Source organism: Limulus polyphemus, unplaced genomic scaffold (genome assembly GCF_000517525.1).
Source record: "Limulus polyphemus unplaced genomic scaffold, Limulus_polyphemus-2.1.2 Scaffold875, whole genome shotgun sequence".
In the NCBI taxonomy this organism is placed as follows: Eukaryota; Metazoa; Arthropoda; class Merostomata; order Xiphosura; family Limulidae; genus Limulus; species Limulus polyphemus.
Window position 1 is genome coordinate 188,306 of NW_013666485.1, and position 15,295 is coordinate 203,600.

Genomic DNA, 15,295 nt, shown 5'->3' on the forward strand with positions numbered 1-15,295 from the left:
TTTCTTAAGAAAAAAACTGTATTTTAACTGTTATTTTCTCTACGTGTTCAGTAGATTTGACTGATATTGTAACCACCATAAAAAATTAAGAAATAAATATAAATTGTGCCTCTTTCATCCTAGAATGAACACAGATTATCACACGAGAATATAAATGTTTAGACTAAATAGCTTAAATCTCATAACATTATACATTTATATATATTAATTATTTTTATTATATTGACCTTTCAGCCGTGCCTGGCTAACAATACCATAGCTACAACGAGACTGCACACATGCACTCATGTTACCATATCCAATAACATAAAGCTGACCTTTGGTCTATACAAAGTAACTTGTCTTGGCTGTGTTTTAGTCGACTAGTATTTTGTAAAATATGGTCAAATTTTAATTATTATACATTATACATGTATATAGATTATTGCTATTTTGAAATAAGTTCTTAAACATATCTTTCTTAAAACATAGAATAGTAAATAAAGAAGTAAAGCAAACAATTAACTCTTCTAGTTACGACCTTTGTACTCGGTTGCTGCTTGATGTAAGTTGCTAAGCCTTTAAAAATTTTGCATGTGAGGATATGAAACAAAATAATTTTTTTAGGTTTTATATATATACATTTGAATAACTAAAAAATCATTAGTTACTACATCAATACCATAGAATTCCACTATAATTTATCAAGATTAGTAACTAAGATGTATTTTTTTCTAAACAAATATGAAATTTCAAGTTGAGTAAAGACTCGACTTACCTCTACGACGTCTTGTATCGAAAGAAAGATATCATGAATTTATATTTGAAAATGGCTAAGAAAGCCACTAGGGAGACATTCTGAGCTTTCGATTGGTTATTTATATCATTTATAGAAGTGTATATAAGGGAGCATTTCCAAAAATGGAAAGACGTGGGCGGGGTGCCACTGTTTGATTTATTACATGAGCAATATCTTAGCTAATAAAAAAGATAAGACATTCTTATTTTATATTCCAGCTTGTCAATATCGGTAATTTGAGTTTCTAATTCGAACAAAATTATAGATTTAGTATTTAGGTTTCACAACATTAATTTGAACCAGTGCTACATTCAACATACCACGTGACACACACAAAAATCAATGTTTATCTCTGTTTTTTTTAATATTTACTTTTAAACTAAGAAATTTAGTAATGTACAATACTAAAATACGAATTATAATCTACAGTTTGATACCAAAGTTATTGATATAAATTCATGAAATGGTAGTTAAATAAAATTTTGAATGCGAGTCAACAAATGAGATGACATGGCCTTTCACACGTGACCTGTCTCGAAAGGGTTAAACAACTTTACTATCAATGCATGTAAGAGAAATTAGTATTATAATTCAGAGTTTGATATTATCTAAGTGTTAAATGCCAATAACTTTCATAAAGTTAAAATCTTCTGTGTCATATTTTCTAAATCGTGTTCTTGGTGGTTTTTGAGGGCCTCTGACGTCAATTCCAGATGGTCTCTGGACCTGAGGTGTTTGTACTTCTACTTTTTTGAGGTTGTTCTTTAACTTCAGATATTCTGCTTTCCTGTTCTTTTTATTGTACAAAGCTTTCATCTGAATCACTGCTTGGTGGGGAAGGTAGTGCTGCAGTCACTGTCACAGATATCTCTGTTGGTTTCTGTTTTGTGAACTTTTGGAGGAATAGGGCTAAGCGGTGGAGTGCTATTATCTGAAAGGACATCCTTTATGTTATGTGACAATAAAATATATTAAAAATCAAGGAGGTGGCATATAGTCATATCTAGCAAAAAATTTTAAGAAACATATAACTCTTTGTGTGACTTTCTTTTATCTATTCTCATTTCTCAACATATCTAAACTATTGAAATCAAAATCAGTGTCAGTTATGCCTCAAAACCCTTCAACTATATATTAAATGATTAGCATCATAAAAAAAACAACAGGTGTTTTGTTCATCTCTGGCTATAAGCTGGTCACTTTAAATAGATAAAAGTGTGTTTTTTTTGTATTTTGCACAAAGCTACATGAGGCCTATCTGTATTAGCCGTCTCTAATTTAGCAGTGAAAGACTAGAGGGAAGGCAGTTAGTCATCACCACCTATCTCCAACTCTTGGACTACTCTTTTACCAACGAATAGTAGGATTGACTGTCACATTATAATGCTCCCATGGCTGAAAGGGTGAGCATGTTTGGTTGGATGGGGATTCAAACCCACAGCCCTCAGATTGCGAGTCGAGCACCCTAACCAAATGGCCATGCCAAGCCTAGATGAAATGAGAGGGCAAAAGTAGCAGTGGTTGTGTAAAGTTATTTGAAATTGTGAAACTGTAGAAACTATCACTAAGAATAACAAAATGGGCAATAAAGTAAGTAATATGTATTAAATTAAGAAATATTAGGAAATAAACTGCATTTCTATAATAACAAGAGGAGTTATAATTCTTAAACTTCAGTTTTGTTGTAATGAGACACAAGAGCGATCACAAATCTTAACTTTTGGTCTCTATAATTTGAATACTACTCCATGTACAATATACTTCTATGTCTAAACAGAAACTAGGTTAATTTGTCTGTTTACACAACTTTCTTTTAAATTCCTTAGGGTCAATTCTTCTCTGCTACAGGAAATAAATTTTGCTAATTCCTGACAGATGCCACACCCACCTTCTATATTTAGACTTGAGATTTAGATGCCACATGTTTATAACCAATTGAAAGCACTCATTTTGAACTACATAATACTGTCAGTCTTCCTAAGTTATTGACACAGAAAAAAGATGTTATACCATTGGAGAGTTTGAAGTGTGATGATTAAGGCAATGGTTCGAACATAAATTAATGGCGTTTTTTGTGGTATCAGTCTAGTAAATTATAATTTTTCTTATTTCAAAATGCATAAATAAAATCTGCAAAAACTAATTTGTCTACCCTTTTATGTGTGAGATTCAATGAGGGTTAGAAAGTACAATGTACGAGTGCAAAAAAATTTCGTAGTATCTTAATTATTATTTATCATTGTTTGCAACATATTTTTTATTTACTGTTCTAAAATAGCTGAAATGTAAGCATTTGTGAGGAAATAGTATATATATATATATGTCATTACAGGGGAAAAGTGTTGTCTAAAAAATCTGCTTGCTTTGTTTTTGGAAGTACCTCACTACAGTCCATGAAAATAGTAATGGCACTAGAAGTAAATCATTGCCTTATGTTCAGCGAGTTTCTGAGTTTGTTGCAAAAATTTGCAAGCAAATTCATGAACAAATCTGTAGTTCAAATACTTAACTAAAAAATTAAAATTTTTGTGTACAAAAGACTAATGTTTTCTGATAGTCTGCAAAACTTCGTGAATATATATATATATATATATTATCATAAGTTCTAGTAATGACTAACCTCATGGTTACTTTGGTGGTCACATATTAGGCCCTTTGAGCATAACCTGTAAACATAGAGTTAATGGTATATTATTAAAAAATTTTATTAATAACATTTTTATGATATTGTTCAGTTTTTTAGTAATGCTATGTAGACACACACACACACAAAAACTGGCTTTATGTTGATATTTTGTTTTCCATATCACTATTTTTCAGGTATGTCTTTTTACTTATTTTTTTCAAAAACCCTCAGGTAATCTCAGCAAGAAAGGGTGAATTTGAAACTGGATTTGAAAGAGGAGGCCAGACCAGAGAACATGCTATGTTAGCAAAAACAGCTGGAGTAAAGCATTTAGTAATACTGGTGAACAAAATGGATGATCCAACTGTTGAGTGGGCTGAAGACAGGTGAATAAGCAAACTTAGTTTGAAATTACAGTCATGTTTCTTGTCTACGTGTTATGTCACTCAGCACATCTGTTAGGGATTGAATTTCATCAAATGGCTCCTTATTCATGATTTTACTTTTTTAAGACAGTGATTTTATGTAATTTTCTTATTAAAATATGTATAAAATAGTTTTTTACAGATTTTGTAATACCATAAAGCACAGCTAACAAGATTGCATATACTACTATTGTACAAGTTATTTTTTTTTTTTTGTAATCTACATAGCTTCTTTTGTGTTTTTCTTCTCAGATTTTTAAGCTCAGAAATTTCTGTGTTTATTAAAGTTGGTCATTTGTTATTATTATCCTAAAAACAATGAGTGATGAGTAAGCTTTTTTTTTTTTGGCTGAAAGTTTAACTCAGTTTGATCACTTTTATTGTAATGCTTTTTTTTCCAAATTGATTTCTTGTGGTGGGAGTATCTTACAAATGTGGCAACAGGTTTTGATGGGAGTTTGATGAATATATTAATCTATTGATAAAACTAACTGATCATATGTGTTGATATACTTAGCAGGAATAATACTCAGTTCACTTCTCCTTGCATAGGTTCAATGAATGTAAAGAAAAATTGGTTCCCTACTTGAAAAAATGTGGCTTTAACCCCAAAACGGACATCTTTTTCATTCCATGCTCAGGGCTTACTGGGGCTTTTCTTAGAGACCTCTTAGATGAGAAAATTTGTCCATGGTATAGGTAAGTAAACTATTGAGGTATATTTTTGTTGATGTATACATCTGAGCACACAATAAAAGCTTCTAAATTCCATTAGGATTTTCTTTTTATAAGCTTTCTTTAATACTGAATTTCCTTTATATTTGTCAATATTGTGCTTTAAATTGTGTATTGCATCTGCCTGGAGCCCAGAAGTGGGCAATACTTCAGTCAGCAGTGCTGAGGACTTTGTCAGATCAATGTGATTTCTAGACAGATGCACTCTGGAAAAGAATAAACACCAGTGTTAACTACTTTTTGTATTAAAACTATCCTCACAACAATACTGAATGTGTTCATGTACACACTAGAATCAGTTATCCTTTGCTGAATAATATTTTATGTACTTAATATTAAGAATGAAATAAGATAGGAAAACGTAAAGAGTTATATCACAAGAAAAATGTTAACTGCTAAATAATTAAAATTTATTTAGAAACTTTTGTTTGCACTATCTGAAATCTTCTTAAAAAGAGGAAAATTATCTTTTGACAACATTTATAATTACCACTGTATATTAAATTTCAGAGGCCCATCTTTACTCCAGTACATTGAAACACTTCCGTCATTAAACCGGCCAGTGGAAGGACCTTTCATAATGCCTGTTGTAGACAAGTACAAGGTAAGACAATTTTCAACAAAGTACTAAAGGAAATTGAGTGGCAATAATTATTCAAGTAGGTCATTTTAAAACAGATCCTAAGCAGACACTGATGGGTTTTTTTTTTGGTGGTAAATAAATTGCACAATGAAGTTAACTTCCTTTTTTGTTTAAAGAAGATTTAGGTGGTGAGTAATGAAATGAACTTTAGCTAAATTTGATAGGAGACATCATACTGAAGATCTGTGCTGGCATTTTGAAATATTATCTCCAAAATACTGCAGACAGATAAAACTAGTTACATAATTAAAAATGAATCATTTTTATTCTTTTTATAAAATTGATATATTAAAGTTTTCTGAAAATGTAAACAGAGAAATTTGCATTTTATTTTTGGTTATGTCATAAGATGGAATTTTGTTTTAATATTCATTGTTTAATTTCTGTTAAGCTACATGGGTTTAGATAATATAATATTAACTCTCAACACGTGACCTTTTGTACTTATTTAAAGTCTTTATAAATTAATACTTATAACTCTCAATATATTTGGTATATCTTCACGAAATTTGGTAGTCTTTCACATACAAAAAGACGTATTTTTTTAGTGAAGTATTTTTAATAAAGTAAAGATTTGTCCTTGAATATATTGAGTATTTGTTTTCAATAGTCCATGTGCAAAGTAATTTTCATGTTAAAATTAAAAATACTTTTCGTCATCTCAAAAATCTCAAATTTCCTTTGTGTAGTTCCTAAAACCTCCTAAATGAATTTCAAACGTTTTTTTTTCACTAAATTCTTATAGTTTATCTGTTATTTTCTCTACCCTATCTCAAAACTGGATTGGTAAATTTGACGACCTTGTAACCACCAAGAAAAAAAAATCGAAATAAACCTAAATTAACCTTCTTTTTTTTTCTAGAATGACTTCAAATTGTAGCATGAAACTACGTTCGTTTATCCTAAATAGCTCTAAGTTCATAACATTATACTTCTATTTATAATTAAATTTTATTGTTTTATTGCCCTTTGAACCATGTCTAACTACTATTCGCGCCATTATATGTTGTAAATCACTTGGGGAATGTGGAAGTCATATTACTATATTGAATTACATTACCCATGAGCTGGCTCACGTGCATTACTCATGAACCATTTTAATTATATTGTTATTATTATTACTTGTTTTAGCTAATCAAGTCTTAAGTAACTTAAAAAGATCCGTATTTTTAATTTTAATTACTTTTATAATAATAAATAAAGTACTTACCCAATCTTTTTTTTCTTGCCCTCACTTGTCGAGGAGAGTTAAGCTTGATTTTTTTTTTATAGTAATTATAGTAAAGCATTTAACAATTTTTATTTAATTAAATAATGCACCAAAGAATATAGACTAATAACATGCAAAAAGTAGACAAATTCACTTATCTCTCAATATTTTCCTGGCTTTCTAACTATGCGAGAAGAGCCATTACAAATTCATACAAGCTAGTTGTTAACTTTCCCACGGGAACAGTGTTGCTACTCTGAGTGCAATTGATGATTATCTGCTCAGAACACAATGTTATACAATACATCATTTGATGGATGAAAACCTTGACTTTCTATTAGTTATAGGTAATATATAATGAAACGTAAGAGAGAACTATCAACGAATTGTGAAAGAGATAATGTGACAGGTGGGTGTGGCAGGAGGGGTCTAATTTTCTATTTGATAGCTCTGTAACCAAACAAAATTGAAGGCTATAAAAATTATGGTTTGTTTGAGCAATAACGATTTTATAGAGAGTATTTTGCATTTAATTTCGTGCATTTTTGAGGGGTGGTGGATAAAATAGGGATGATGACATGCTAAGACAAAATGGGTCACATTAGTGGAAATTCAGGATTTTTTTTATATATTTCCATGTAGAATTAAGAACTTAGAACTTGTATACTATTAAAATATGGATTATTAGTTAATAGTTTATGCTATTCTAATTGGTATAACATAAACAAAAAGTAATTTAATAAAATTTTGAATGTAAGACACTAAAACCTTGTCATGCACAGTAAAGGGTACCTGGGGCAACAGGGTTAAATAATATTACTTCTTGTTCTTCAACACTCTTATACCTATTGCCATGGGCATCCTTTACTGCACATGTCATTAGGTTTTAGTGACTTACATTCAAGATTTAATTAAACTGCTTTTTGTTTATGTTATACCAAATTCTTAGCTAATGATCCATATTTTAGTAGTATACAAGTTTTAAGTTCTTAATTTTATAAGGCAATATTAAACAAAATCCTGAATTTCCCCTAGCGTGAGAAATTTGGCAAATTTTCTCTAGGCATCCCCTATTTATTTTATTCACCACCTTTGCAATAAGTATCAAATTTAATGTAAATTACTCATTATAAAATCCTCATTGATCAGACAAACCATAATTTTTATAGCGTTCAATCATGTTTGGTTACAAAGCCATCAAATAGAAAATCAGACCCCTCTTGCAACACCCACCTGGCACATCCTCTTTTTCAGTATTTGTTAATAGTTCTCTTTTATGTTTAATATTATATTACTTATAACCAATAGAAAGCCAAGGTTTACATCTATCAAATGACATATTATATTAAGTTGTTTTCTGAACAGAGAATTGACAATTTCTCTTTTAGTACAAGCTTCGTTCCCACGCAAAGATAAGAACTAGTTTGGATGAACTTGTAACAGCTCTTATCGCATAGTTAGAAAGCCAAAACAATTGTGCTAGTTATAGGAAATTGTCTGCTTTTTCTATGTTGTTATTCTAGGTTTTTTGGTGCATTATTTAATTAAATAAAAATTATTTGGTTAATTACTACCATTAATATAAAAAAACAGGGTTAAGTGCTATCAACAGTTGACAGTAAAAAAAAAAGTCCTGGGTAATTACTTTCCTTCTTGTTTTTCATGTTTATTCTTTATTAATTATTATAAAGTAACTACAATGTAAAAATAAGGATCTTTAGGTTAGTTAAGGTTAGATTAGGTAAAATAAATAATAATAATATAATAATAAAATTGTTTCACAAGGTATGCACATAAGCAGCTAGGAGTAGCTTGTGGGTAATGTAATTCAAAGAGCAATCAAAGGGCTGTAAAACAATAACATTTAATTATAAATAGATGTATACTGTTACAAGTTTAAAGCTACTTAGGATAAAGAAACAGTTTCATGTTACAATTTGAAGTCATTCTAAGAAGAAAAAAAAGGTAATTTAGATTCTTTCTTTTTTTTATGGTTACGAGGTCAGTCAAGTTGACTAACCTTGTATAGATTTGGGGTAGAGAAAATAACACATAAAATTTATAGTGTTACTGAAAAAAACATTTAAAATGTATTCAGGAGGTTTTAGAGATTATGCAAATGAATTTTGAGATGAAGAAATATACTTTTAATTGTAACATGAAAATCACTTTGTGCACAGACTAGTAAAAAATAATACTCAATATGTTCACGTACAAATCTTTTTCTTTTTTTTGGTTTATGAAAAATATTTCACTAAAAAATATGATTTTTTGAATGTTAAAGACTTATGTTTACAGAAAGTCTGCAAAATTTTGTGAAGGTATACTTAATATATTAAAATAATAGTATCAAAACTTTAAAGACTTTTAATGAATACAAAGAGGTTATGTGGTCAGTCAAATCCACTGAGTTTGTGTTGAGAGATTTAATCTAGTCCTACCAGAACTTTTCCCAAATCTCTAATTAAAAGAAAGTAATGGAATGATCCTTAACAAAAGAGATACTAAGGTTATATTTATAGCAACTTATGGGAAAGTGCGGCCACCATCTTTGTGACTTTTACATGTAGCAAGGTTGTACATTATCTCTTTGATGTAAAAGATTACAATAAACAAAAGAAGCTTGACAAAAGTTTTCTTATATAAATAATTATCAGTGATTACACATGCAATGTAAGCTTAAGTGTCAGTACTCACAAGAGATTTTCTCACTCCTTGGCAATTTATTTAATGGAGTAGCATTAACCAGGAAGTCTATATTAGTTTCATTACATTTTGTAGATAGGCATACAAGTTTTAAATAGTTCCTAATTTAAGATTGGAGTTTAGTGCTGAGATAATGGTACATTTTATTTTTTTTTAACTTTTGTGATACTTTTGTCATCTAAATATTGAGCTTGAATTTTCATAATTTTTAAGGATTTTAATTTTATTAGATTAGTTACTTTTATATTTTCATAAATATTTATATCAACTGCTGATTAGATATTGCAGAAAGAAGGTCCATAATAGTAATTAGTTTTCATCAGGATTTCCTATGATTGACCAATCTTAATAATCTTCACTCTTTCTTTTTTTTTACAGGACATGGGAACAGTGGTTCTAGGCAAAATTGAGTCAGGAGCAGTGAAGAGGAATCAGCAGCTGATCTTAATGCCCAACAGGGTAAGTTTATAATGCCTGGAGATGGCTTGAATGGGTAATGAAGAAAAACTTTAATATAAGTTTAACATAACAGCAAATGTACAACTTTTCGACAAGGTTTTGTCATCATCAGGGTAAGTTTATATCAGAATTCAATTCAAGTGCATGGTATTTATTTTGAGTCGATCACATAAACATCTAAATGAGTTTTTTATAGAAATGTTAAAAGTTATTAGTGATGTACATGTAACCTGTACAGAGGTTTTGCAGACGTAACCAAAATAACATGATGTATGCTTGTACACCATTTGGATGTCATGCTAGAGTCTATAGCACCCTGATATACCACATGTGAGATAAACTCAGCAGAGTTGAAAATGCAATAATATATGTAAGATACTTTGTCACTGACATTATCTGATGATGTTAAGCATATGCAGGGAGAACATCGACATCGATAACTGCTGAAGCTAGTGGGCTCGTGAAGAGACCCATAGGTTTTGCCAGATGGATTATTTTTCAACATTGTGAGAGGTGCAGCCACATCATTACCTGAATTCACCCCTCACAACTTTTTTTTTTTCATTGCCTGGCATGTATGAAATCTGGCCATATTCTTTGCTGCTCGTCTCTTCTGGGGTGACTTGATGTGAGAAAACACAATAGGAATATAGTCAGGAGAGAGTGAGTGATCACTCTTGGCACCTGGAAATTTAATTACGTGTATTGGCAGCCTGTTTGAGACTATTAATATCATGATACAAAAAATAATTATTCATGAATAACTGAACTAAAGTGAAACTATTTCTGATCTGTTTGGTTCATATGGTAAAATTTTCAGACTTTCAGGAAAATTCTAACATTGAAATGTCATTTAGATACTGTTGAAAATAATTATGATATGATGGACTGATAAAGTTTATTGCATGCTAAATACTCAAATATCATACTAAAATTACCATAATTTATGTTTGAGCTGAGCCATAAGGCAGAGACAAGGCTTCTGCAGATTTGTTTGTTATGTTTTGTGTGTCATTTTGGGTGACAATGCAGGCCGATACTGTCATGTTATCAAAACTTTTCCTTGGCTTGGGGGCTAGATGATCATTTACATTTTTATTCTATAGTATAAAAGTATACATTTACCTGATATTTATTTATATACTATTGAAAAATTAACGTTCCTACCTGCTATAAAACATTTGCTACACAGACAGCTGTAGTCTGATGGTTCCCAGTCTTTCCAATTGACAGCTGAAATCCATCAATTCTATTGCTCTTTGTCTTTTAAAAAACGATAGAAAGCAAGACTGGGCTTTTGTCTCTGTCTATTGCTACATTCAATAGCACAACAAGCAGTTACTATGATGGTACCTGATGAGTTATTTCATCATGGTGATTACTTGAGATGTGTAAGCATATGGTATTTCTTTGTGTGCTGTGTATCTGTGCAGATTTCAGTATGGTTTAACCTGTATATGCTGCCCCATTGTTAAATGTACAAGGCAGAGTGATCCTTTCAAAACTAAGGAACTTAAAACACAAAATTATCAATATAACAAATAATGTTTCCTTTATCATACTGTGCTGTAACAAACAATTGATTCCTGATTTTGTGGAAGTAAAATTACCCCAAAACCTTAATCAGATTACAAGTATTATATATAACTTACAGAAAAAACTACTAAAGGCTACATTATACTCTAAATACAAAGAACTGAATGACTTGCAGAAGCAAACAAATGAATCCAGATCATCAACTAGTTTGCTGCACTGAACCAGATATTTATGGACTCTTACAACCAAATCAACAACAGGGAAGACAAAGGAAAACAAAAAAAGATGCCAACGACAGAAAGGATGTCAACATGACAAACAATTTTATAATCAACAGATCCAACTAACAATTAAGCACCGAAGAAATGCATCTTCTGAACAAGTACTCAAGTTCTTTCTCGCACCCAAAAATATTCTGTGGATTAAGATGAAAGCATGCCTTAAAGACCTGGCAACAATACTGGTGATCTGTTCCACACAGACCAAGAGTACAGAAAACAGCTACCAAAAAGAAAACAACACTGATTCCAATTCTATCAATAGTAAATAAATCACCTTTACAGGTAAAACTGGAAAAATTTATTCCCCTGAAATACCAAAAAAATGAGAATTAAAAAGTAACCTTACAAAGAAAGATATTTAACATATTAATAATCTGAAACAAGACAACATCAAAGTTCTTAAATCAGATAGACAAAAGCCATCATAATCATGAATACCAATGAGTACATTAAAAAATGAATAACATCACTTCAGAAAGAAAGAAATTTAATTCAGTTTTTACAAATCCAACAAAACCACATGAAAACCAACTAAACTTTATTTTTTTTGTGATTAAAGTGAGAAGGTTTACTCTTACTTAGGTAAGACCAGCTGCTGTACATCACAACTAGATGGAACTCCCGACCCACACTAACTTGATTGTCTGCTTAGACTCATAATGTCGATCTATGAATCTTTTAACTACAACTTAAGTAAATATATAGCATAGACATTTTCACATATGTAATATCTGCAAGCTCCTTTTCCAAAGAACTACATTTGATCAGCTAAACCATATAAAGCTTTAATGGCTATCTTTGATGTAGTAACCTTTTCACTGAAGTTCCAACCACTGAAGCCTGCAAAATAGCTTTTAAAACTTTACATCAAAGACCTCCAACCCACTAATAAACATCTCCAGCAACCAACGAGCTACTCTTTTAGAATTTACTACCTCAAACTAGTTTTATGTTAAACAACTTAAACTATGTAAATATAAATGTTTTAAGTATGGGCAACCTGGTGTCGCCAATCCTAACTAACATTTTTAATGACACGGATAGAATTTCCAACTATCAGTTTAGCTTTCCACACACCACTATACTGGTACAGATATGTAGATGATACATTTGATAGAATCGGATCTATATAACACACACCCCTGTTTCAACCACTTTAACTCCATACATCCAAATATTCAATTCAACAGTGAAAAGAAAAATGTAACTAACATTTCTAATCTTCAGTATCACAAGATCACATACACAGTTTAAAACAAACATCCACATGAAAATCACTCCTACTTAAAAAACCTAATAAACACTGCCACAGAAGTTTCCTCACCTGACATCTTTAATGACAATATTCATAAACATTTCCTCCAAAAACTGTTGAAAGAATTCTTCACAGAAACCTAAACCAAGGATCTGAAATTCAGTAAAACAACTAACAACAGAATACTGCAATGCTTATATCCCAGCTATCTGCAACATAACATGTTCAACTTGGAGCATGATGATGGGTAAAACAAACAACACGGCCTATCTAACTAATTGCTGTAAAATTCTTATCAATGCTATAAGTGTAGCTACCAGTTTGGCTGCCAATTTTGATTTCATTCCTTTAAGTCGCACGCTCAGTCTGTTTTTGGCTGCACCTTTTTTTCACACCTAAGGTGGTTTTGATTATATTTACTGTAACATTAAGTAAAATAAGCTTGATATTGAACATCTATAACAAATTTGCAACACTCTGTGCCATAGCCAAACTCAGGAATAAGATTTAAGATTATTATGTAGTTTTAAATGTTTTTTTTTTTTTTATTATTCATCTTGTATTTATAAATTCGTTGAAAATATCTTACAAGTATTGCATTTTATTATATTTTCTGTAGAAACAAGTGGAAGTGTTAACTTTATGGACTGATGAAGAGGAAGTCAACATGGTTTCCTCTGGTGACAGTATAAAGATAAAGCTGAAAGGAGTAGAAGAGGAGGTAATTCATGTGTTAAGAATATAAATACATTTTTAAAGTTGAAGGATCATTTGACTAATAAAATGTAAATGTAACACAATGCCCAGTTGAACATGTTAGGTGAACAAGTTATTGTTACCAAAATCAGTGAAGTTTAGACTTACCTTAAATAAAGTTGATTCCAGTGTACATTTAACAGGGTTGCCATTGTTTTAATCTTAACAAAATCAATTTTACCTGTTTTATTATCTCCCTGATTTTGTGAATTGTTTCTTAAATTATGATTCCAGTTAACATTTAACCATTTTGTGATGGGCTCGGAATAATAATGAGTTAAGTATTTATACTATAACTTTTAATGGAGTAAGTGTGTCTTCACAAAATTTGGTAGACATTTAGTGAAGATTACAAGTCTTTCGTACACAAAAAATCCAATTTTTTAACGAAGCATTTTTATCATAGATTTGGTTGTGAAAATATCAAGTCTGTTTCATTACCAGTCCAAGTGCAAAATGATTTTCATGTTATAACTAAAGAACTGTTGTTCCAAAAATCTAATATTATTTGTGTAATCTCTAAAACCTCCTAAATACAATTCAAACGTTTGTTTTCAGTAAAACTTTATATTTTGTCTGTTATTTTTCTACCCTAACTATATGGGGTCTGTCAATTTGATCAGCCTCATAACCACCATAAAGAATCAGGAAATAAATTTTAATTATGCTTTTTTTGTTCTAGAATGACTACAGATTATAACACGAAAACACAAATAGCTTAAAGCTCATAACATTATACAATTATATATAGTTATTATTTTTATTATATTGACCTTCCAGGCATGCCTGGCTAACAATACAAAAGTTACAAACAAACAGTGCACATGCCATATCCAATAATTTAAAACCGACCTTTAATCTTTACAAAATGGCCAGTTTAGGCTGTGTTTTAGTGGATTAGTATTTTATAAAATACAGTCACATTTCAATTATTATGCATTACACACACACACACACACACACACACACACACATATATATATACATTAATACTATTTACAAATAAGTTCTTAAACTTGTTTTTTTTAACATAGAACAGTAAAGTAAGAAGTAAAGCAAACAATTATATCTTCTAGTTACAACCTTTGTACTTGTTTGCTGCTTGTCGTAAGTTGCTAAGCCTTTTGAGATTTCCAACATGGAGGATGTGAAAAGTAATTTTTTTTAGGGTTTTTAATATATATATATATATATATATATTTTAGATAAACAAAGAAAATAATAAATTACTATATCGCTATAATATAACTAGCATAGTAACAGCTGTATTTGAGTCTAAAAAAATACGAAATTTCAACGTCACTAGTGACTTACCTTATCGTTTGAAATCTTGTGTGGAAAGAATGCGGTTAACACAATAACACATCAAAATTGCTGAGAAAACCACTAGGGGGATATTCTGAACTTTTCATTTGTTATTTATGTCATACATAGAATTAACTGTATCTAAGAGACCATTTCCAAAAATGGACCCCTCGACGTGGATTTCTGTATGTGGTGAGGGGACATCCCAGGGAAGGTTCTGTATTTTCAGTTACTTCGTCTGGGATCTAAACATCCACCCACGTGTTTGCTGTGTGTGGTGACCCGTGAAGGGGAGGAGAGGATCTTGGTGGTTGAGTGGTGTCTGGGGCACTGCAACACACTACAGGGTCAATCGGCTGGTCCACTCTCGCTAGGGTCAACTGAGTACCAGTGTTGGGCATTCTCAGTGGGTGTTGTGGACATTGTGTCTGATGCTGGTGTTTGGGTATAGTGCTCACGAAACCCTGGCATTCCTGCAGTGTCCTTGTTTGACATTGTAGTGCATCCCCTCGTAGGACTCCATGGCGGGTGGGGTCAGTGGGCACTGAATCTTTCTCCTTGATTATGGACTCCCCCCAAT

General features: G+C 31.1%; 1 protein-coding gene across 2 annotated transcripts in view; it reads left to right on the forward strand.

The window, feature by feature from the left end:
• LOC106460988 (eukaryotic peptide chain release factor GTP-binding subunit ERF3A-like) overlaps positions 1-15,295 on the forward strand; it is a 62,229-nt gene that overhangs the window by 33,757 nt on the left and 13,177 nt on the right. For both annotated transcript variants that reach the window (XM_013920755.2, XM_013920754.2), the window contains exons 7-11: positions 3,636-3,790; positions 4,382-4,528; positions 5,075-5,168; positions 9,502-9,582; positions 13,274-13,375. In XM_013920755.2, coding sequence (XP_013776209.1) covers positions 3,636-3,790; positions 4,382-4,528; positions 5,075-5,168; positions 9,502-9,582; positions 13,274-13,375 — 579 coding nt within the window. The remainder of the gene's footprint in view (positions 1-3,635; positions 3,791-4,381; positions 4,529-5,074; positions 5,169-9,501; positions 9,583-13,273; positions 13,376-15,295) is intronic.